The sequence below is a fragment of the Drosophila simulans genome, chromosome 2L (assembly GCF_016746395.2).
Source record: "Drosophila simulans strain w501 chromosome 2L, Prin_Dsim_3.1, whole genome shotgun sequence".
NCBI lineage: Eukaryota > Metazoa > Arthropoda > Insecta > Diptera > Drosophilidae > Drosophila > Drosophila simulans.
In genome coordinates, this window is record NC_052520.2 from 2,587,928 (window position 1) to 2,612,247 (window position 24,320).

Consider the following 24,320-nt stretch of genomic DNA (forward strand, 5'->3'; position numbering starts at 1 on the left):
TTTTGTTGCTTGGATGTATCCTGTGATTATTGTTGCATTGGTAATAATACTGCAGCTAGTATTTTCTGAGGTTCGGCCACACTGCCACACATCTGTTTTGCCTTGCCGGATTTTGTGATTCATATTTTTGTGGAGAAAAGTGGTGGGATTCGAGCGAAAACATGGCCAAAAACACGTCCAGCAACGCGTTCCGCAAGATCGATGTGGACCAGTACAACGAGGACAACTTCCGGGAGGATGACGGCGTGGACAGCGCGGCAGCCGGTCCGGATGAGAGCGAGATTACGACGCTGCTGACGCAGGGAAAATCCGTGGAGGCGCTCCTGAGTGCGCTGCAGAATGCCCCGCTGCGCTGCAAGAACCAGAATGTGAAGGTGGGTAGCCACACCTATTCGTATCGAGAACCCTATAAAGCTAATCCTTGAATTTCAGGACCACGCCCTGAACATCACGCTGCGGGTGCTGCTGTCCATCAAGTCGACGCAAATGGACCAAGCCATCGACACCTTGGATCAGAACGACCTAATAGACGTGCTGATGAAGTACATATATCGGGGATTCGAGATCCCCTCGGAGGGCTCCAGTGGCCACCTGCTGCAGTGGCATGAGAAGGCCTTCGCCAAGGGAGGAGTGGGCTGCATTGTCCGGGTGCTGTCCGACACAAATCGCGCCTAGAGGAGATCAGCACAGCCAAAGGCGGTCATAGAGTCACTATCCCAACTGTTCCCTGCCCCAAAAACCGATTCATACGCATCGCGGAGCATTTAATCAACACAGGATTGGAGCACTGGACACCACATCCTTATCTTCGGGATTTGCCACGCCCCAGCTGGAACCCACTTCTGTTTCTTTGCCGCAATACAAATGACGTTTTCCAAATTAGATTATAACTGGTATCCAAGTATTAAAGTTTTTATTACGAAAGGTGAGTGGCAGTGATTTGAATCAGGGGAACGAACGTACTTCTAGTTCACTCAAGCCACACCTACATGTAACATAATATGTAAGAAACATTTTGTTTTTGGTAAGGCTAAGCATTTGCTACGCATCTCAAAGCTCAGGAAGATTCAACTCCTATCTGATTGAAACTCAAATCAATCTTCAGACTGAGCCTAGCAACTTTACGAACATAATGGCTTATCTAATCGAAATTCCAGGCGTATCATTCAACATGATGACGTTGCCTTGGTAAACCTTTAGCTGCCGTGACAGAAAACACATCTACTACTATGTTTGAATCAACCTTTTCTGCTTTATTTGACTATTCAATGTGTAATAAGTGCTTTGAGTAACCTAATCGAACCAATCACGGCGTCTACAACTTCTTATTAATTTAAAAAGCGGCGAGGCTCGATGATAGACAAATGCCAGGCGAATAGAAATGCGAGTAGGCTAAATGAAAGGCCCAGAATTTGGGAGTCGCATGCAATTTGATGATATTTCAGTGCTCGGTAGGGGGAACATTTAACAAAGGAGTTCGTTCTCTACGAACGCGTCTTCAATAAATAGTTTTTATGTTGCTTATATGCGGGGATTATTAAGTCGAAACGTGTTGCTCCAATCGCTGGCCAGCCTACCACATGTGGGTCTCGCGGATTTCGCTGATGATGTGATTCGCCCGCGTCAGTGCCTGAAATCAAAAGCGAGTTAAAAACGATGTCAAGCTGAGTATGAGCTAGCCAAGCGCACCTTCAACATGTCTGCCGCCTCTTTTCGGCGCACTGCAATGTGATCGGACTCGTTCAGCAGGGTTTCAGCCTTATCCGACTTATACAGATGGGTAACCAGTTCGCTCTGCAAGTTGTCCTTAACGTAGTTAACCAAGAAATGCATGATGGCCTTTGGAACCGAGTCTTGTATGGATTTGCGCACAATGTAGAAATACGATTTGATCAGGTGTTCTAAAAAAAGAAGAGTCAGATTGAGTTAGGTCTTCAAGTTGCCCGAGTTAACTGCAACCCACCGATGACATCGCAATCCTTCTGCTCCTTGTCAGTGAGGCGACGTGGATTGTGGTTGGCCGGCACATCGGGCAGCAGATTGACCGGCTTCACTGGACTCACGATGTTATTGTGAACCGGAGTGTTGTTGGTCGAGTTCTCAATGCTGTCCGGACGCGTTGGTGCCGGCGGTAAAATGTTCGACAGCCATGTGCTGGCCATCGAAGGCGTCGAGTTCTCGCCGACGTGGTTCTAGAGCGTAAAACGAAAATGGGTTACATAGGTTGCATACATAAAGGCAGACTCTGCTGGCACCTGCTCATGCACTTGGCTATATTGCTGCTGTGAGGAACTCGACTGCGGCGGCTGCTGCTGCGGCTGCTGTGAACCTGCACTGTGCGACGAAATCTGAGGCGACATGTGGTTGCGCGGTGTGTTGGCCCGCCGCTGGCCTAGATTTATCTGTGAGTAGGGATCGCTGTCCGTTTTCAGCAGACTGGGCACCAAGGCGGCATCCTTGTGGAAGTCGGGGTGCTTGGTGTTGATGTAGGCCAGTTCGATGGCCACAATGTTCTCCACCATCACGTTGGTGTGCGGCAGACGGCGACGCAGCAGCTGGGTGACCACGTCCACAATCTTCTCGTGCAGTTTGGGGAAGCTGTAGGGGAAATGGGTGAAAACAAATGACATTCAGCTATTATTAGTTCACATACCGCAGCATCTCCTGCTGCACTTCGTTGCCACAATGCTGAACAATGCGCTGCATCTCCTCGTGAATGAGTTCCACGCAGCGCAGGGAGGGCTCCTCCAGGCGGCGAATCTGGCGCTTCACCAACAGCTCGAACGAGACCTCCGGTACGAATAGGGCCGGGCGTGGACCGGTGGCATTCCGGATGGCTGTCAGTATGTCCATCTTGCTCAGACCCGCCAGCGGGTGAATGGAGTCCAGGGTGCGACCGAAGGTCTCGTGGAAAATGTAGCCCATCCGGGCACCGCCGCACAGCTCGGTGGTCTCGATATTCCTGGCCGTGCCCTCAATGGTGCAGCAGTAGGCGCTGGAGAACTTCGTGATGATCTGCAGCAGGGTCTGGCTCTTGTCGGAGACATCCTCGCCATAGGAGTTCAGCAGCGATTGGAATTGCGTGGCCATGATGTTGACGCGAGTCTGCAAGAATATGGGAAGTCATTCTCTTGAATTCAGCTTGCTACTCTAACCTTATCTGCCATTAATCTGTTCTTGCTTTATCATAGACAAATATAAAGATCGATTATACCATAATCGAGTGCCAAGTGACAAAAGTTGTCTTTTGTTTCATTTTTCTACATTTTCAATAGTTTATATTTAAGATTTGTTAAAAATTCTTTGAAGTTTTAGACTGAGACGATGTGCAGTCAGTATAGACTAGACTCACCTTAAGATCTGGCAGGCAGTCCCGGATGTGGTGCATCAGGAGCCGGTTGAGGGTCTTGGCCAAGTAGGGCGTGCCGTTGCGCGTGGCAAGAGTGGGATACTTGCGCTGCAGGAAGGCGGCCTCGTCCTTCATCTGATCGTCGATGTGCTTTTGGTCCATGATGTCCTTCTGCGAGCGATTCATCACGCCGATGATGCCCAGCTTGACGGGAATGACCCGGCCGCACAGGATGTCGATGGCATCGGTGCCGGCGTCCATGAGATCCAGTTTAGTGACCACGGCCAGAGTGCGCCGGCCATCGGGGTCCACGTCCTTGGCCAGCTTGAGTGCCTCACTGGTGGCCATATCCGTGTTTGCGGCCGTCACAGCCAAAATGATGGAGTTCGGGTTCTCAATGTACTTGAGCACCAATTCTTTGATCTGCGCCTCGATATCCTCCGGCTGATCGCCCACCGGCACCTTGGTGATGCCGGGCAGATCCACCAGCGTTAGGTTGACCACGTGCGTCGAGAATATCTTCAGGTTGATGGGCTCCGGGCAGATGCCCTTGTTGTTGCCCGCCGCCCGCTCCGTTTCGTTTTCGATCTCCTTGCGGATTTCGTCAAAGTCCGTGAAGCACTTCTTGGTGTGCAGGAAACGACCCCACTCCTCGGCATTGGACGTACCTAAGGATTGGATTGAATTGGATTTCTCGAACTTCTGACGCCTCAACTCACCATTTTCCGCCGAGCGATTCTCGCGATCATCGAGTGGGCTGTAGATCAGCTGGAGCACCAGTGGGCGACGGGTCACAATGCCCGTTCCTCGGGGAAGAAAGGATCTTCCAACCACGCTCTCAATCACCGAACTTTTGCCGGAGCTCTGGAAAAAGGGGAAATGAATGTATTACTGGGAGTTAAAACGACGACTGATAAAAGACGATGACCTGATAAGGAAGCTTCCAAGCGTTTGCAGCAAGGAAACACTTGGAAAACCGCAGATTAACTATTCTTATCTGGCAATGGGAGCCATTCTGTGATTGCAAATTTCTCAAACCCGAGAAATCACCAACTCACTATACTTTTGACTTGAGTCTTTGCAACAGAAAAGCAAATGAAAGGCAAGAAATGGTACAGATTCAACATATTGGAGCTCCACTGTACTCGGTATCAATGAGTTGCGCGAGCATTTAGTCATACTGAATTAATTCCAGAGCGTGAATCAAAGTGCAGTTAAGCCAGCGATCAAAACATGCATACATACAGACACAACTATCGAAGTCACACATGTGTACGTTTGTTTTTTGCAGTGTGTTCGTGGGGGAATGTGTCACATCAGCAGCTGTTTTTGCTCTTTTTTGTATAATACTGTGGGATATTGATTTTCCATGGCGGCGGGGAGCAGTGTCAAAAATAATTATATAAACAATGGGGACGCCGCGAAGAGCGAAAGCTGCCCGAAATGTTGCTACAAACTGAAAACACAACTAAAATGCCGGCAAACGCACTCAGTTATATAATTTTGCGGTCACTGGAAAAGCGCGAGAGTTGGGACTTCAGTTATATTCCGGTTCTCAGCGGCACTCCTTTTACGGAGCACGGGTATTTATGGTTTTGGGTTGCGGATTTCTGGGCACCTCGCAGTTTGCATTTACCTGACTGCCGAGAACAACAATTTGGGGCAATTGGATGGAGTCGGAGCCCACGGTGTTGAAGACGTCCTGCAGCTTGTTGATGACCGGGATGAGGGCCTCCATTCTGGGTGTGTGTGTGTGCTGGGTTCCTTTGGTCGCGTTCCACTCGTCTGGCGTTTAATACGCGCACATTAAGGCCGTTCTTTTCGGCTTTTTCTGATTGACGCGAGCACCGAAATTATTTTTGCAATGCGTCAGTGTTGCACAGCGAATTTAGACTGCTCTGTTGGCGGCGCTGCCACACCGGCGGAACTTGGTGACTGGACTTTGCTGCTATCGACGAGGCTGCCACCCTGTGCGAGAGTGCTGCCAATCTATTCCAAAGGGGCAGCTTTATCAGCGCGTCAAATTTTAATTGTAAGTGTTTCCAATTTTGCCCGTTAGGTGCGTATATATTTACATAAATAATGAAAGGTATGTTTTTATTACATTACTTTAATTCACCTAATAGCTACAAAAAATGAATGTCAGCGTTTAATTCTTTTTCTTAATTTTTTGGTTCATATATTTCCTTTTTCTTATTTTAGATGCACATGAGCAAATTGTATTCATATGGGCCAAACAAAAGAGTCCTTAAAAACCAATCTAAAAACTTACACACCGCAATCGACCAAAGTCGACAGAATCGCAATATATTCATCGTATTTAACTAAATTGAAAAACTGCCCAGATTAGGCGCATTTTTGAATACCCTTTCAGACATAATAGTGAAAATAAAAATATAGCATTGTATGTATATATTATTATACTTCTATTCTTATTGTTAATGAAATAAAGACCTATTTAAAGTTGCAATACCCCTGAAAGAACGAAGAAACCTTAAAGTTGGAGCAGCAGCCAAGTGGTCAGACCACGTGGCCCAAAAAGGGAAAAGGGATAATCTGGGGCCCAGCCTCAAGTGCTCGAGATTTGCATGGGCGGTTGGAATGGGGACTTCCCCGGTTGTTATAAGAATTGGAGAGCGGGGGAGCAGTGCCCCAAACCAAAAAGGGGGCTACCCGACTATTTCTCGACCACACTCGATTGCCTGGCTTGCACTGTGGGCGAAATGCCGGGCTCATCTGTCGTTTTTATCGGTTTATTTCAATGTTCGAGGATGCTTGTCGCCCGGTACACTAAGCATTCAAATTTCGATAGTGGCCTGGCCCAAATGGACCAGAATATTGGACGTACATATGTATGCACCACATCCATGTGCACAGACGCCCCCACTCACGTTTGCATCATCTGTCCTATTTGATAACAGTTCCCATTGTTGTTTGCCAGCTCCTCCTGGCTGCTCCCAATTGAAAATGACAATGAAAATTGTTACGAGTTGGCTGATATCATTTTGCAATGCTCGCTTATCTCTTTAATGGCTTCCAAGCGATTTGAATATACTTGGGATGATTTAAGATGGCTTATTTAGAACCGCAGTGAAGTATCAATTTATTTGACATTATTGTTCCGATCACAGGATGGTAATATCAATTATAATAGTTGCAAATTTTAATCATTTCACTTCAAAATTAGTTCGGCCATCCATGAAACTTTGATCATTCAAGTTTGGGATCCTGACTAATCTCATTTCTTGCCCCATTATTATACATTTTGGCATTTTTCGCACTGCAAGTGGGCTTCTTTAGCATTTTCATAGATAAACTTTCGGCTTCCAATTAACAAATTTGGCCAGCAACTTTGCCAGCACACCTCTGCAGTATCTGTGTGTGTCTGTGTTTTTGAGTGTGTATAAATATTTCAAAATTTCCCCCATCAAATTGGCATTGTTGGACCGGGGAACTTTCGTATCTCTGGCTTGACAACTTGCCGAAATGTGCGGCGTGGCAAACTTCTTGAGTTTGAGTTGACAGTTATTGCGAAAGACGGGCGGGGGTGATGGGGATGGGCCACGCCCCCTTCTCGGGGCCGGAATATTAATTTGATAATTTCACGGCTGAATGCAAATTCGGTGTCAGGGTCCTTGGCTCTCTAATTGACTGACGAATACTTAAAATATGAATTTCAAATGAAGTTCAGCCATTGTCTGCTTTCTGGCTTTCTTTTGCCGCCTTTCGACTGGGCGCGATTAATTATGGAGTGATGATGATGATGGTGGAGCTGGAGATGGTGCTGGAGCTGGAGCAGCCTCTGCCCTCCGGTGGAGCATTAATCATGTGAAAGTAATTTTGCACATTTGCATGCGTTGCACAAAGCGATAATTTTCATCCATCATTTTCAAGTGTTTCCGCAGGATTATAGTGCTGCAAGGAGTCGCCAGCCTTTCGCTGTCATATCCTGCGTGTGTGCAGGATGGGGAGTCGCCTCATTATCCATCGCCATGTCGTCGTCAATTATTCTTGTTCTGCAGCCTGCCTGCAAGAACTTTGCATTTAGTTGATGAGCTCCTCTGCCCTGGTGGAAACCACCACCAACTCCTGCTGCTCCTCATGCTCATCCTGCTCCTTTGGTGCTTTGCTCTTTTGTGCCTCGATGCCTTTGGTTTTCGGGACTCGGCTTTCATCTTTCGGCTGACTGCCAGTTGATCATTGCCCCTCCCGTTTTCCATGGTGTTTCATGCAATTACGTATTTATATTGCGTATACGCCATGTGAATACGACGGATGGATGGAGTGCCCTTGAAGTAGGCGGCGTTCCGGGGCGGAAACTTCTCCGTACGTTCTCGCCACAACTGCTGCAATAATGAGGTTTGATTTTGCCCTTTTGCAATTCCCGGAATCATGAATGTTCCACAGCTTTTGGCCTGGCTGGAAAATGCGGAGCACGAGCTGGGAAATATGCGATATAATTGCTGATTGATGTGTTTGAAGGAGGTTGCTCTTTATGCTCTCGCACATTTTATTATCAAACTTGGTATACAATCGAACAAACTGACAGAAACTCCCTATTTTTTATACAATAACTAAATAAATTAGACATATCTCTTTTAATCATTGCCATTACTAAACCCATTAAAGGACCATGAAGTGTGGCCATAACCGACTCTATTAAGTGTGCTGAATTATGAAGGCCATGTGTGCAGCCACTTGGTTGGGTTTTCGGTGCTCCCCGGATCTTGGCAGGATGTGGTTGCCATTTAGCAGATGTCGCCGCTCTTGGCACCCAGCTCCTTGGCCATTAATCTGCCTGGGAACGCGCCTGCCAGATGCCTGGTGTCTTCTACTGCGGAAAGTGCGAAAGTATCGCACACATGTTTCCCTTATTTATTTTTTGGCAATGCTCTGGCTGCATGTTTAATTGGATTTGCAGCTAAGCGGAATTAGAATTGTGGGCGGAAAAGTGGGACGCATTTGCATACTCCAGCTGTGGCGGAAAACCTCGGCGGAAAACCTCGAGGCACTGGAAAAAAGGGTATGCAATTGAAGTAGATTGAAGTTCCAAGAAACATAATAATATTCTTACGATCCATTTTTCATGGGATTCTCTTAGTTCTTTCAAGTAATATTTTAGTAAATATTAATAACATATTTCTTGGATTTAAAATTCTAACCAAATATATTCAAATTGGTTGGGAAATCTTTTTCCAAGTGCCGCTGCGAGGCGACAACAAGCATGTGTAAATTTCACTTGAACTGATAATTTCACTCAATTTGTGAGCGCTGATGAGCAAAGTTTTCCCATTTGCATGCGACTACGTGTGCCGGCTTTTCCGCGCCTTCCCCCGCTTTTCCACGTCCCCTCCTCCAGATGCAAGTTTCCATCTTTCCATCTTTCGTTTCTCCTTCATCTGGCGCTGCTCCTGAATCAGATGATTTCTTTTTGTCGCCGTCGCCGAGTTGAAGGTGCCAATTAGGGATTTCCGCCTCAATTACTTTCGCGAGCACACGAGCAGCGAGTTTGTATGATTTTCGCATGACAAACTTGGGGCTTTCACATCGACGTCACCATTCCCCCTTCCCCTTTCCCCATTCCCCTTCCCACCGGCAAATGACTGTTTCCCTTGGCGAAGTATTCACTTCCCCTAAAAATGTAATTGCAAGGAGTGCGCCCCGAAAATCTTGGGTGTGCGTGATGAAAAAACTCGTTTGCATTTTACATGTTTCATCTGCAGGTGCAGAAAGCTGGAATGCGAGCACATAGTTCATGTGGCTTTTCCTGCGACTTGGTAATTTCCATTTCTGCTGAATGCGTTGCCAGCTCCTTGATTGGCTCTGCGATTACGCTAAAATGATTGCAAATATGTGAAAACGCTGATGGTCGAAGTGGTGAGCTCGAAGGAATAGCAATAATGTATACAAAGTGCATTTGAGGAAAGTCAAACTTTGAGGTAACTATAAAATAAAACTAGAATGCAGCTGCACTAGCTTTCCGATATCAATTAATTCGAAACTCGGCAGGAAAGCCATTTCATAAGCCAACAGACAAACTGGTATCTGTAAATTCTAAATACATGGCCAACGGGTCGAGGGCCGCCTTTCAAATCAAAACCAATAGGGCTAACGACAAAGGCAAACGTTTCCGTACCTTTTGTCAAGTCACGGAAAGGCCGAGAAGCACTTAGGAATATTGCATTGAATACGGCATCGAATCGAAGTGGTTAGATCCGAATCGGAGGCACGGAAGGATGCCGGGTGGCAGTGGGGGTGGAAACGGGGTCAAGTCGGATGTGTGACGATTCCGGATGGATCCCTGGCTCGTCCTGCTGCTTAAGTGTAATTAAATTCACCCGAGCCCCACTCCCCCCCGCCCGCAAGTGTTGCTCATCAAATGGATTGATTTATGATGATGCCCTCCAGTTCGTACTGTTCGTCCTCGGATTTCATCCTTCTCTGGCTGACGAGGCATGACATAATAAATCGCCATGTCCTGGATCCAGAGTCCTGGGTGTCCTGGTTGCGCTGGCACAATGACAGCCACACACACACACACACACATGAGCCGAGCGCAGAGATTTGAAAATTAATTTGCGAAAAGTTTCGCCTACTCAAATCTCGCATCTCTCACATTTCGCATCCTGCGCGATATATTTATATTTATATTTATTATTTAATTTCGCCCCACTGCTGTGTACTTTGGCGCATTTTTACGCTTGACTGCCGCCTCGTTCTTTTGCTGCGTTGACGGCAAAGTTTAATTTTTATTGTTGTTTGACTTTGTTAAATGATTTTTATTGCCTTTCAGCTGGCCCGCCAAGGAGCAGCGAAGAAAGGAGAAGCCTTTGGTAGGAATTTAATATAACTGCTGTGACCATATTGCCGAGCAAACAATGCAGCCGCTCCACTTTCTCCCAGCGAACCGATGCCCCGCCATGTCCTTTATTGCTCTAGGATTTATTGGGGCACTCCGCTGAGTTTGACGCTTTGCCTTGAGATATGAGCGCCGTTTGATTGTTTTCTGTGTACCACTCGCTGGCTGCCAAATTGCCAAGTTTTCCAGCCAGCCGAACGCTCCAAGTTTTCCGGCATAACTCATAAGCATCTTTTGGAAAATCAAACTGAAAACCTGTAAGTACAAACGTAAAAAGCAGTCTCGGTAGGAAACCACAACAAAGGAGCCTAGAAATTTAATGAAAAGCCTTGGCATATAACTACACTCAACTAAATGGAATATCAACTTAAAGGTTTATTATAAAAAATATAAAACAAGTACCACTTTACAAACAAAGTAACATTCATAAAATGCATTTTAATAATTTTTAATTTGCTATATTATGCTTTCCCTTTGATCCTGGTTGCTATTTTGTTGACCCCGACTGTACTTTTGTTAATATTCACTGTGAGAACTTTTCCGGTCACCACAATAAAGGAGTCTCCCAAGTGCCTGCTGTTCAAACACGCTTTTTTGTGGTTAGTTGAAAGAGTTTGGCCTCAAATTTAATTACATGGCTTGACATCGACCACATTTAGCCGAAGAAACAAAGACAAATAAATGTGAAGTATTTCAAAATTTATGAAATATTTGCAGTTCAAATTTGAATGCGCTATTCAAGTTCAATATGTTACATTGAATGGTAGCTTAAAATGCATTATTTATAGCCTTTAACATTATCCTGGCGGCTTAACTTTAGTGCTCCATTGCAAACTGGCATCAGCTTAATGGGTTAATTATCCGGACAGATGTGGTACCTGGGCAGCCTGGAGCTTAAAATTCGCTGTCCGCGCCCGTGGAAATGATTAATTGCAGTTTGCTGGAATGCATTGGCGAGTGCAATGAGTGCCCGTCAAATGAATTGCATAATCAGCTGTCAATTACAGTGCTGTCAGGGGATTCAGCGCTGGCCGATGGATCCTTTATTCGATGCGCCATCGGCATTAAACAAATTGCTCTGCAGGCCATTCTGGGCAGGAATGAGTTGTGAATGGCTGCCAAGCGAACAATGGCGGCGACTCTGGATTAGAACGAATAGTTTCCATGGACGGGCTGCATTTGTGTCAACTGGATTGTTATGCATGTTTGCATTGCTGAGCGGCATATCTTTTTCCCCCGCCCAGCAATTGTCCTTCGAAGGACAATGTACGCACTGCGTCACTGCGAGAGATACGCCCATTGTTCGAGTCGAAACAATGCCAAGCCGAGCCGAGCCAAATTCAAAGCCTGCCCTCCTGAGCCTTTTGCTCGGCCTCGGCTTTAGTCATAGTTTTAATCTCACTAATGGCTGGCAGGATTTCAAGTCGATGGCAACACAGAACAGGACCTGCTGCTCGTGTCACAAAGGTCCTTCGCTGCACACGACAATTCAATTTCGCCCCCTTTTCCGAAAAGAATACACATTCCATGCACACAGCGAGATACACTCATCCAGATGGCAGGGGTTGTGTTTTAAAAGTTAAGTCGGCCTTAAAACACAAAAAGATATCAGAAAAAGTTACTCTTTAATATAGTACTATATGTATATATACAGTGCCAGCAATATGTCAATAAGTCAATTGGCACCTTTGAGTTAGATTGAGTGAATCAATCGATCAGTCGACTCATAAGAGAACTCACTAATTTACTGAGTGTTTAGCAACAAAAGCTGCCTCAAAAACCTCAGAACAAAACTAGATAACATCAGTAGCATTTGGAATCTCGGCTCGCAAACAGGTTGCTCTCGCAATGAGGAAACTGCAAATATTGGGATTTCTGTGCGTGTGGGCTCTTATTTGCCTTGGCAGTTGTTTCGCCTGTAAGTTGATACATAATAAGCATAATTGCTGATTAAATAAAACTTGTTCTGAATTGCAGATCCCAGGGCAAAGACCTCGTACGTAAATGACTTTGTGTTCCCCACCGAAGATGAGCACGTCATTCCCCCCTGGCAGCAGTACTCAAATGAACACTCATCGCAGTCCAGAGACTTGAAACTGGCCAAATGCACTGACTTCCAACTGGACAACGCCTCTGGCAATGCTCGCCTGATCTTCATCAGCTACAAGAAAGTGGAGGATCCTCTTCAGAGCCTGAAAAAGGCGCTAGTTGAGGAACTGAATCTCCCGGAACTTGTGGTCAGCCTGCAAGTGGTGAGGAGTGGGAAAAACCGCTTGGTCTTTGAGCTGCCCAGTGCTCTGGATGCCCTCTTCACTCTGAATAGTTACTGCAATCGGTATCGCGATCGTAACGATCTCACCTATGAAATCATCAGCGTTCTGAAGTGATTAAGTAATTAGACTTGACTTAGTATAGTAACATGTACTGGTTAATAAAGTAAGAGAATAATGCCCTAAAGTGAGATGATTTTCAAACAATAACAATGGCTTTAAATATTCTGCTCACGTCGAGCGTTGTTTTATGCATAAATCGTTATCAGGGTAACGTGCCTACTACTAACTACATGTGACTCATCCGAAAATACAATACAGTTTTGTTTTGGCCAACGGCAATCTTCGCACGGGTAATCCCCAGTGGGAATCATTAGCGAGAAACCTCGCTTCTAAAAACCGAGGCCAACTATTGTTTGGCCCAGTCAAACAAGCGGAGCCCATAAATAAGTGGATGTGATTCGGCTTGGACGATGGTCGCCAGGTGAAAGGGCCACCTGGACTACGTACACGAATGCAATTAAGTTTGTGCGGCGGCGGCGAGAGCATAACGCATTTGGTGGGGCGGTTGTTTATTGACGTCGCTGTTTTTGTATTAACCGGGCTGGGAAGGACACCCCACGGAAGCCGGAGTCCTGGTTGTTGTCGCGCTGGTTGCCCTCGCTGTTGAACATGGCCACAATGGAATGGGCACTCCAGGATACCACGATACCAGGATACCAGGATGGCTGCGGTGCAAAGGGGTGCAGGGGCACAAGGATAATAGGGGGAGTGGGGAAATGGGCGAGCGGAGCTTTACAATTTACACATTAATTATGAGCAGACATGTGTTGTAGGCGTTTTGGCCAGGATCCTGCTGCTGCCTCGAGCCTTGCGACGCGGTAACAGGTGCCTCCTGTGACTTCATTGCCTCCACTTGCACTGCAAAAAAGCAATGCCAAGTTGTTCCCACTCCCTTCGATAGCTATAAGCTATTTGGTTAGTTTTTCGCCGAGTGCACGAAGTATGCAAATTCTGGCTAGGCAAAATATGCCCCTGGCCGGCTTTTATGGCAGCGAATTAATGAACGCAGCCAACGAGGCTGGCTGACGGCAGCAAGGACGTGGGCCAGGTCATTATTTTGCCCATGTCCCTGCTCCTGCGGCTCCCACCCCTACCAATGCCCCTTTCCCTTCTCCCACTGCAATGCATTGCGGCCTGGTCAGCTTGTGGCTCCATGGAACACCTCTCGTGGGCCCCCAGACCGCCGCCGCCGTGTGCAATAATAGCAATAATTTATCACCCCGGACCCAAATTATGCACGAACTCAATTGTGCGTGAAATTAAATTTTAAGCGCAAACAGGACGACTTGTCGGCTCGGCCCTGTTTACCCCAATAATTTGGCTAATTTCACTTGAGACCGGCCCACAAAACTGACCCACTGGCAGGCCGAATATAATTGAAAATATTTCCAATTGCTCGGTGCGGCCACAAATGACATGTGTGCGAGTATAGCCGGCATTTGTTTAGCACTAATTGGGAGTTTCTTGGCCCAAATGCCTTGGCTGCAAGTGCGGCTTGAAGTCTGTATTAATGAAATATTAATACGGCCTTTAATTGTGCCGGGCTATCTGCACAAAGCTATTGTGGATATGAATTTACTGCACACTTGCAAAAGCAATTTAAGTTTGCAAAATGTGTTTAATTAAGACTTGCGGGATTAAATTGAACATCAAATGGAGATGGAGCTCGGGACGTGTGTCAAATATTTTTTGTTTAGCAAACAGAAACGAAGTGCCCACTTAGTTGCCAAATCAAAGCATCCTGCTGCGTCTCGAAACTTTTACCAATTTACTTTATTTCCATTGCAAACTTCGAGATTCGAGAGCTCAAAGACACGAGGGTCAGTTGGAATAAATTGGCAAATTGTCGGCGCAGAATTCTCCAAGGACATAAAGTACGAAACTTTCGATTGCATTTTTGTCGCCGAAGTACCTCTGATTGCCTTAAAAATAATTTATTGAGTCAATTGACTTTTGCAGCGGACTCTCCTCTCCGCAAATAAACGCACTGCAATCGAACTTACAATCTCCGGGGAACCCCACACACATTCACTTGATTTGATTGTGTTGACTCTGGCTCCGACTCGGAATCTGCAGAGGGAAATAAACTTAAGTGCAGCAGCCACCAGCCACGTTGCCGAGTTCCAAAGGAACACGACTCGATTCGACTTGGTTCCATTCGAAATTTGAAATTTATTGCGGCCGGAGTTCGTTCACATGGCAAGTTAAAGCTCCGGCTACATTTACATGACTCATTCAAACTCCGGCATTTGCTCATTTCGGGGATGGAGACGGGGAAAGTCCGGACATTTGCGAAATTCCTACTCAGACTCCGGCCAAATGCGAAGCGAGTCACACATGTCAATTCAATTCGATCGGAGGACCGTGACGAACGAAGGAGCCAGGCCTATGAAGGAGTCCAAGTCGAGTCCTTGTTTCCGTTTCCTCCGGGGACCACACAACTCCATTGGCAGCCCACATGTCTAGTATGGCCAAATAAAAACGTCTCTCTTTCATTTACATTGATTGACAGACGGAGTCGTCGAAGATGGGAACTGTCTCGTTGAATGTGTCCTGTGGCTTGTCACCGAAATATCCTTTATAATTGGAAGGCATTTCCATATGCCAGGACTCACTGCAACTCTGGCTAAACATTTCCCCAAGTCGAAACAGGATGTCAATAATTGATTAAGACTGAATTGTGTTCATAATAGGAAAGCTGAGGTAGTATACATGGTATTATGATTTAAAGAAAGTAACTCTTTTCTAAGCCAAGTTATATTGGATTTGAGTTTATTCAGTGCTTGAAATGGTCTCCACTCATATTCAGCAATTTGAGTTGAAACTCACCACGAAGTCAGTTCGGCTACATCCGTTGAAAAGCTACAGAATGTTGTAGCTTTGTGGTCGTGTGGAACGTAAGTTGTTCGCTGGGATTTCGTATAAGAGTTGCGCAGTGTGTGGATATGAAGTAAAATAAAAACAAATTATTCAGTAAGCCAGCCAAATAAACAAATAAATACTTACATAATCACCCATTGCAATACTTTGAATGAATATTCTCTCGCTTTGAATAATACTTTTAAGTAATTGAATTCATAGACGCACCTAACGAAGCAAGTAAATCTGAGATTTATACCAGCGTAACGAAAAAATCGCATAGGAATTTATTTGAAATTGGATTTATTGCAACTGCTAGAGCGAAAAGATGAAAAATGTGTATCAATCCGTTGGCAAAGGATGCTGCAAAATTCTGAAGGCAAATACTTTATGGTTTCGCATTTGGTAGTTGTTCGACACTTTTTTAAGGGAATTGCTGGAACAACAAAATTGTGTGCAATAAATAATGCCAAATCGAATATCATAAATATTAAAAACAATTTTCATTTTGCCAAGTTTTTCGTGCAAATTGTCTTTTATTTCAAATGCAAGCAAGCTGTAAACAAAAATATTTGTTAAGGGGTTACGCCTAACTTGTAAATAATAAATAGAAAATTAGTGTAACTATTTTAAAATATATCCTGCGATATAAATGGATACGCTTGATTGCAGCACTTATAAATTTAATTATGTTAACAGTGTGGGGTATATCCCCCCCCTCGATTTTGCTATCAAGTATCCCTTTTGTCTCTTTGTGGGCCGCTTAATTATTTATTTAATTACACTCCCATTTGCATTCATTTTTAAACGAGTCTGTTTATGTCCTGCCTGAAAATGAATAACAAACTGAATGAAAATATCAGCATTATGCGTCGAATGAATACTTTTATCATTCGCTTTTGTTGCAGTGACAAGCTTAAAGCGAATGGAAAACCAATTAGGAAACGTAATGGTCTGGAAGTAATCATAAATTGGTTGGAAATTAATCGCAACAATTTTAAAGCTAATCCCACATAAATCGAATGAAGTCCACAGATTGAAGGGTTTTCAAACGGGGATCAACATAAAATTGTAACTTTAATGACCATAATTATGCGAAGCTGAACCAGAAAACCCTTTTACGCAAAGATTTCAAAAGTTGAGAGCCCGTCGAAAAAAGGGTAAGCAAAGGCAGTTAAATTGTATCATTAAATTAAATCCAAAGTCGTAACTCGCTGCGAAAATGTTTTTGAAGAAGGATTTCCTGTCCACCAGGTGGTCCATAGCTTTTAATTAACCTAATGTACAAATAATATATTTTATTAGTTTGGAGTGAGTTTAGTTTATTAATACAACTAATTGACTTTTTGTGTTAGAATTTCTATAATTTTAAACTGACTGAAATTGTAATTAGAACTCTGGTTTTCGGGCAATTAGTTTAATTGCAGTTAAAATTTTTAGTGGCTATATACGCGAAATTCGGGAACCGCAATTTTAATTTTTAATTTAGATGGCAAAGCCAACAAATTATGAAATAAAGTGTAGAATGTCTAGTTTTTGAGGGGCTCATCCCATGTAAAAGCCACTGAAAAGTACGCCTTCATATATTTGCATGCCAAGCTAGTTTCATTTGTGTAACTTAAGCCAGTTTCACATGATTTGGCCATGTGATTTTAGGGTCTAAAATCCCAGCATCTCTGATTTGCATCGGAATCCAAATAAAGAACCGGGCTGCCGACGGACACATACATATTCAGAAGGATTTCGCATGCGGCGCACATTTTTGAATACATTTGACAATTTTCGTAAGAGAAATGAGAAATATTTGCATTTACTTGAGTAGCAGCAGCGACAACGATGACTACGACTACGACGACGGCAATGCAAAAATGTAATTTCCATGAAAGCGCAGCCAACTCCGGAGACGAAATGGCTGGAATCCACGGGACGTGGGCGAGGATGTCTGCAGCCGGAGTCACGAGCCAAGCCGGAGTCATCCGAAGTGGCTGCAAGTGCGCAGGCATTCGGATTCGGTGGGGCTGCCTCCAAGTCCTTGGCTCCACGGTGATCCCAGCATGCATGGCTGCACTGCGAGAAAATAGTCGACTTCAGTCTGCCCACTGAAATAATCGATATAAAATTGATTACTGTAAATGAGTACTTCAAGTATCAATTGGCTATGAACTCAGCAGCCAATTTAAAGTAAGTAAATATAAAATTGAACTGATTTTTCTCAGTGCACTTTTCCCAACTGCTGGCCGTAAAACTGTGTAGGCGAGGAAAGTTTCTGGTGTGCAGGGAGGACGTGGCGTTGACGGCGGTGTCTATTGTGCGGGTTAGCAGCGGCTGCATTTGCATCCCGACAGCAGATGCTCCACTCCGCCAGGCGAGGATTGGGATGAGGATGAGGGTGTGGATTTGGGTGTGCTATGTGGGCTGTGCCATGTGAAGGAGGAGGGGGATTTCCAGAGCCTGTCCGGCTGGCTGGCATGAAATATTTGACTTTTGATTAAAGCACCGGCTCAAGTGCCTGGCGGAGCTCCCTGGCGTTCTGCCCTTGCCACTTGACAAGACTCACTTGTCTCCCGACTGCATTTCATATTGTGTTGCATAATTTTCTGCGGTTTGCCAGCCCTAATGTGGGAAAGCCCTAAAAAATCTAAAATAAAAATGCACCCGGCATTGTGAAAGTTTTTCCCAAGAACTTGCTGGGGAACTGGTTCCGTCGTTGTCATCGGGCCTGTTGTTGTGGTGTTGCGAAATGTGCATTGTTTGCTGTGGTGCAAAATAGTCGTTTCCATTGCCATTCCTCTCTGGCTGGCAAAAGTGTTGGCCAAGCTGCTGCACTTGTGCCAAAAGTGAGCAGAGCGAGAAGTTTTATGGAATTACACGTTCCATGGCAGAATATACCCATTTTCCCCAATGGCAAATGATGGCAAATAAGTTTTGGGACCTGCATATGGCAGTTGCCTTCTGGAGCGCTCACAAATAAAGTTATTAACACAAAGCTGGTTTTGAAATTATTTGAACCGCTTGCATGGAACAGTAAATCTGTATTAGAAATGAGTTAAAACATAATTGCACCATACTTTATGCAAAAGGAGCATTTGCTAATTATACTTTGAGTAAAATTGAGCTGCACAGGTACCCAAATATCAATGGCGCTTAATTGGCATGCGAATGCGGAGCACTTAAGCGCCGAAAATCTTGGAGGCACCACTTCGTTGAGACCAGGACAAAAAATTAATCATACGCTCCGGTTGCCCGCACAGTCGAGGGGAATTTGCCGGGATCAAGGGGAATATTATTGCGGTACAAAGGGCAAATTAATTTTTCATAAAAGGCGCACCACACGGCCACCACTGTGGGGTTCTGGTTCCCCGTCTCCCGCCCTTCGTTTCCCATCCTCTCCTACCCATCCTCCCTTCCACATCCTGCGCTCCACATCCTGCGGTTTGCTGCTCACGCACGTAGGATATGTACCTGCCACACGGATATGCTCGCATTCGGGGCTGGGCGCAATTAATTTTCAATGTGCGCTTTATGCAGCTCCTTGCCGGGTTGGGGGTCCTCGTCCGGATTTCGCTCTCTCCGGCGGGAAAATACGGCTGCCAAGGTCCCCAGATGCGCTGGCAAGTGCGGCGGGGCGTGCTAATTGCCACACAAAAAGCGGCAAAAGAAATGCAGCCAGCCCTCCGAGTCTTCGTCGTCCTTCGAGTCCTTCAAGCCTTCGAACAACTCTTGATCGCATCGCTGGCTAATGTGATGTGTGCTTAATTTCCGCTCTTCAGCTAATTGGCCTCGTTCGCCTGCGTTTCGCTAATTACTTAATCATCAGCCGCACTGACAGCCCCTAGATTTTAAATGCATCAAAAATCAAATCCGAAAACTCCCCTTGTCACGCCTGCTACTATCTTAAGTACATAATAACTAGTCAGCCTAAAAAGAACTGAGAAGAATACCTATCAGTGAAATCATTTACTGGCATGTTTACGACTCAATAGCGAAAAACAACTTCCAATCCGATGCTGATTGCAATGGAAAACAAGTATCTCAGTGAATTGCACTCGCATCCATCAAACTCGTTTGGCTGTCAACGTTTCCGGTCTGGCAGGACAATCGGGACTGCTAGGACTGCTAGGACTGCCAGGACGACCCGGACAGATGTCTCGGCTTCGAACTTAGTAACGAGCTCATCCGCAGCCCAGCCACCTGGCCAACCAGGGCAACCAAACCCACTGCTGTCTGTCAAATTGAGCGCAAAAGCCTTGGCATCCAGCTCAGGTGACATCAGTTCCGTCTCGTTACAGTTTGAAGTTTACCGTGTGTGACAGGTCTGGGGTTTGGTTCAGTTCAGTTCGCTTCGGTTCGGTTTTGTAGGGTTTGGTTGGGTTTTGTGGGCGGACCACCGCAGAAAAGTTGAAACGAAAAGTTTTTAGTGCGGAGGGAAGTAAAAACAAAGAATTTTTAATACACGCAGAGAAAAGATGTGTACGCAACAAGCAGTGTTGAGATTTTAGTGCAGTGTGAAGTGAAGATACTTTTCAACGCGGATTCTCTCCGGAACATAACTATGCTTACTTTAGCCAGCTCATGGTAAGAATTTAGTAATAGCTTAAGCTAATAAACAAATTATGATGCTTAGAACTATGTAAAATATTCTGTAGAGTGTAGAAAAGATATATCAATTAGATAGGTTGCAGAATAGGGCTTTTGTTCTTAAATTAGAAAGACTCCAAGATGGAACTCCCCCGACCTACTACTATCTCGATGGGGTAAACAGGATTTGGGGGCATAAATCGAAATATTATCAAGATGCCAGCTGGTCGCGTCGCAACTAAATTGTTTGCAAATTTTTGCTCAGCTTTTTCTTTCGACCCCGCGGCGCCTGATGGCCAAGAACAAAAACGGAGAGACAGCGGCAGAAAATTGTGTAAACAAGTTTTACTCACCTATGGCCAGAATTTACAACCCGGCCAACATTGGCCTAAACATTCTTATTTTTTTCATTTTCATTTTCATCTCTTTCAGACCTGGCCGGGTTGTATTTCATTTTACTTCAACACTTCGCCCGGCGCTCGTGTGCGCCTTGGGCCAACTTTGGGCATAATAAATAACACAAAAATGAAGCGAATTCAACCTCAAAGTTCAATTCAAATAACCACTCAATAGATCTGCCGACTACTCATGGGAACTTGGCTTCGCAGATGCCTTCTTCTTGTGCATACGAAATGGCCGCCGGCTGGCTGGAATAGACGATGAATTTAAATATGGCCAAATTGAGTATTGGGCACGTAATAAAAAAAGGGCACTGGGCGGACTGGGCGGACAGTCGGGCCAACGGACGGACGGCCGTTATGTATGGCATCGTAAATAAACCCTTTTTTTACTTAATCCAAATTCGTCCCCGGGGAGCAATTTGTTACACAATTTAAAAAGGGACGGGCGTCGGCAAAAGGCGTTTAGATTTAGTCCGAGTCCAGTCCGAGTCGAGCTGTGTCCTTGCCAGGACTCGAGGACTCGAGGATTGGAGAACTGGTGGGCTGGGGGACGACTCAGGTCAGTTGTGCATACATTGTCCCTACCCGAAACTGCAATATTTTCCCCATAAAATATTTATATTTTTTCGCTTTCCACTCTGCCAGTAATAAGGTTTTAAATTTCCATTCCGAATACATATTTGATGTGCTTAGACACAGCGAATGTGCTGGGCAATAAAAGTATCCGACAAAAGAAATGTAGACGGTCGAAAAAGATTCGCAATTGCTCTACTGGCTGTAGTTTCTTCTTCTCGGGTTCTCCAGCTGCTGATTCGATGCACTTTGCTGGTATGTGAATAATGCACTCAGCCATTTTGATTGTATCACTGGAAAGTTGAATGGAATAGAGATTTCTAATTTATGAAATAACTTTTTTGTACTATTTAAGTGGCTAGTAGAGGTACGATAGAAATCTGGCGATTTGAATTCCAATCTGAACTGTATCTGCCAAATGAGCATTGAGCCTAATCAACAGCAACTATAACAACTCGGCCAGAGACAAAGGCACATGGGAAGAGCAGAGAGGCGAGCTTTCCAAAAATTAGCGGAAACGGAAGCCAATCAGCTGGCAGCGGAAACCGCATTGTGCCGCAGTCCTTCAGTTTCGTGGCTTCGATTATGATGAGGCGATGGACTCCATGGACTGCGCCCATCGAAGGACGATGAGTTCGCTTTGGCTTTGCGGCCAGAACCGAAAATAATGGCCAAGAGCCAAATTACGTTTCCGCCATTTGGTGCCGGGCAGCTTTCGCTTGACCGGAAATTGTGAAAAATCAGCTTGGGCCACCCGAGTGCCACCCAGTGTACGAGTGGCTTTCCCCCTCCTCGAAATGAAAGTTCGGGCGGTTAGTGCACGGAGTACTGACTTCGCAGGGAAAATGACCGCGTAACGAGCAAATTTCAATATAAAATAAACTTAAGCAGCATATTCGAGAGCAGCGAAAGGAAATACCCCAGCGAATTTGTTTCACTCTCGAATGAAAAGCCTCAAGGAGTTGAAATTCGAGATGGGCGCGTGACTGCTTAATAATCGTTAATGTGAGTTCTAAATAATTAAGGTTACATTTTATGAGATCAGTTTTATCACCTATTACCATTCTTGTGAAGTTTAAGTTTTAAGTTTTGATGACTTTCCTAATATAAATCCGTTTCGCGCCCACCTCTATCTGATATGCCACCCCATTCCCCGAAAAGAGCCTGGCATCTGGCAAATGTCTGCGAATTTTATAATGAAATTCCAGAGCGTTTAATTATGCCCGGGGCAGTAAGTGCCATAAGCCCCCAGATCCGGCAGTGGAATTTGAACTCTATCCAAGCTCAGCTCTGCATGAAATGTGTAAAATTATTACAACAAATGCCAGAAGACTCACTAAATCGAATTTGAAAAATCAACAGCCATGTGCACGGAAATTCGGCCCTTCGGCATTCTCGTGCAATTCAATTATGCAAATGTTGTAATGAACATTTATGGCTTTAATGGCGTTTCAGTAATGTTATTAAATTCATTAGGCTCTGTCATTTTTTGGATTTTACAATTGTTCATATTCCATCTCAAAACTCATACGTTTTGAAAATGTTCATCAGTTTATCCTACATCATCCTGATCTTCAAGCAGATATAAAGGTTAAAAAGCAGCAAACCCTTCCAGTTTTTCCAGCTTAAATGCTATCGTTTAGGGCCGTCTTAAAGTCCCTTGTTAACATGCTCGTCCTGGCCAGTCCGATATCATCCATCCCGGCCATATATATATATATATAGACGTACCTGTAGTTTGTCCCCTTATCTTTGCCAGTACGTGAGCCCACGTATGCGCATTCGTTAGCCAAACTAAGGCCGCGTGCAAATCCGCTGCAGACCATAAATTATAAACGGAAAATGTTTGGGAAAAATGGGAAAAGCGGGCGCCTGCGGGTCGCGCGATGAACGTGAGGGTTTTTTTTTCGGAAAATGTGGGAATCACTGCGAAAATGGCAACTGTTGCTGGTGCATTCGATAATTAAATAAGGCAAAACAAGATGTCGACAATTCGGGATTTGAATTAACACACATACCCGCACACGAAAGCTATTTAACTTTGCCGACCAAACATCCGCTTTTCCGCCGGGCCATTTTCCAACCGAGCATTTTCCGCGCACGCAAAATTCAAAGCAAGCAAAGTTGAGGCGTCGTGGTCGAGGCTCTGTGAAATTAAATAAGTTGGGGAAACCGCTAACGAGAAAGGTGTCTGGCACTAGGAATTAATGCGGCGGTTATGCCGGGCCGCCGGGCTCCAGGATCCGGAGTCCCGAGTCCTTGAAGAGACCCGGCAGCCCGGGAATCCGGAGGAGAATGGGTGGCGCACAGGTGGCGGCGGCGGCGGTGGCAACGCGTAAAATTGCAGAGCACATGTGTTTGGAGCTTAATCTGTTTAGGCAACACGAGAAGCGCCTGCCGACAACTTGGTCTAAAACTTCAGGTAGCACTAACTTCCTTTGGCACCCCGAATGCTGAGGGAAGGGGGCGCAAAGCTGGGGGCAGAAGCCGCACCAGCACACAGAATGATGCACTGCAGCCGGAGCTAGGAGAGAAAGGCAGATGCAAGCGACTTCCTCGCAGTCGTTAAAAATGTTCAAGTTTCAGCCTTTTGTTGCTCCTGACAGGGAATTTATTTCCGATGTCAATTTGTGCAACTTGTGGCTAAAATTTAATTGCCATTCTGGGCAATTGCATCGCCTGCTGCCTCGGGCATCAAATTTCAAGCCAGTTGGCCGAGACATTCCTGGAAATAAACTTGATTTTGACCACAATGACCAAATGCAGTCCAAGCAGGCGGCCACACCTTAATTAATACACAATATTTGAAATTACTGTTTCTTGCGGGTCGGAAAAGCATTTTCCTGGCCAACCGCAAAAATTTCGATATGTGCGAAATAGTGAACACTTTCATTTGCGGTTGGAATAATTCGCAAAAAATTTACAAATTATTTTATTTGCACATCGAGTTGCTTCTCTAAATTTAAATGCGTAGAGAGAGACAAAGTTTCGCCTTTTGTTAAATATCGTTTTCTATAATTAGCCACAAAATTAAAAATATTTTTCAGTTCTCAAACTAATCGGCTTAAGGTATTAACTTTTGCACACCATTAAATACTTCACCGACTTATCTAGTATCTGGATGCCCTTTCGAGCTGCAAATGTTTGTTCTGCAATGGCAATGGGAAAAAGCATGGAATTTTCAAAGGACCATGGAAAATATTTGTTTTCCATTAGCAGTTGACATCCTTTGATTTAATTACCTGGCCGACTTAAGTCTCCGGACTTTGCATCGAATTTATCATCGCCGGACAGAGGGAGTCCTGAATGAATTATGCGCAGGGAGACATTATAAGTTTGCTTGCAGCAGTTTTCATTTCGCATTCGGC

General features: G+C 45.1%; 3 protein-coding genes across 4 annotated transcripts; 2 read left to right on the top strand and 1 right to left on the bottom strand.

The window, feature by feature from the left end:
- Nucleotides 1–10: 10 nt before the first annotated feature.
- Nucleotides 11–929, top strand: LOC6730735 (actin-related protein 2/3 complex subunit 5). The gene is made up of 2 exons (XM_002077867.4): nt 11–374; nt 433–929. The coding sequence occupies exons 1-2, from the start codon at nt 162–164 to the stop codon at nt 673–675; spliced, it is 456 nt and encodes a 151-aa protein (XP_002077903.1). The 5' UTR covers nt 11–161; the 3' UTR covers nt 676–929.
- A 299-nt stretch (nt 930–1,228) lies between these two features.
- LOC6730736 (dynamin-1-like protein) lies at nt 1,229–5,274 on the bottom strand. Of its 2 annotated transcripts, XM_002077868.4 has the most exons (8): nt 4,986–5,274; nt 4,069–4,213; nt 3,353–4,017; nt 2,654–3,105; nt 2,256–2,598; nt 1,964–2,192; nt 1,690–1,901; nt 1,229–1,630 (listed from the first exon to the last, which is right to left on the bottom strand). In XM_002077868.4, the coding sequence occupies exons 1-8, from the start codon at nt 5,085–5,087 to the stop codon at nt 1,574–1,576; spliced, it is 2,205 nt and encodes a 734-aa protein (XP_002077904.1). In that variant the 5' UTR covers nt 5,088–5,274; the 3' UTR covers nt 1,229–1,573. The 2 variants fall into 2 exon arrangements, with proteins under 2 accessions (XP_002077904.1, XP_016023157.1); XM_016179145.3 differs by lacking the exons at nt 3,353–4,017; nt 4,069–4,213; nt 4,986–5,274 and adding an exon at nt 3,156–3,182.
- Nucleotides 5,275–11,965: 6,691 nt separating this feature from the next.
- LOC6730737 lies at nt 11,966–12,665 on the top strand. Its single transcript, XM_016179434.3, has 2 exons — nt 11,966–12,126; nt 12,186–12,665. Exons 1-2 carry the CDS (start codon nt 12,057–12,059, stop codon nt 12,593–12,595), a joined length of 480 nt encoding a protein of 159 aa, XP_016023158.1. The 5' UTR covers nt 11,966–12,056; the 3' UTR covers nt 12,596–12,665.
- Nucleotides 12,666–24,320: the final 11,655 nt, after the last annotated feature.

Bases quoted from the DNA above. Each gene is read 5' to 3' on its own strand.
- LOC6730736 (XM_002077868.4), bottom strand. From the start codon at position 5,087: ATGGAGGCCCTCATCCCGGTCATCAACAAGCTGCAGGACGTCTTCAAC. The intron at 4,214-4,985 runs GTAAATGCAAAC...CCCTTTTTCCAG, and splicing joins TTGTTGTTCTCGGCAGTCAG to AGCTCCGGCAAAAGTTCGGT. The intron at 2,599-2,653 runs GTATGTGAACTA...TTTCCCCTACAG, and splicing joins GTGCAGCAGGAGATGCTGCG to CTTCCCCAAACTGCACGAGA.
- LOC6730737 (XM_016179434.3), top strand. From the start codon at position 12,057: ATGAGGAAACTGCAAATATTGGGATTTCTGTGCGTGTGGGCTCTTATT. The intron at 12,127-12,185 runs GTAAGTTGATAC...TCTGAATTGCAG, and splicing joins CCTTGGCAGTTGTTTCGCCT to ATCCCAGGGCAAAGACCTCG.
- LOC6730735 (XM_002077867.4), top strand. From the start codon at position 162: ATGGCCAAAAACACGTCCAGCAACGCGTTCCGCAAGATCGATGTGGAC. The intron at 375-432 runs GTGGGTAGCCAC...CTTGAATTTCAG, and splicing joins GCAAGAACCAGAATGTGAAG to GACCACGCCCTGAACATCAC.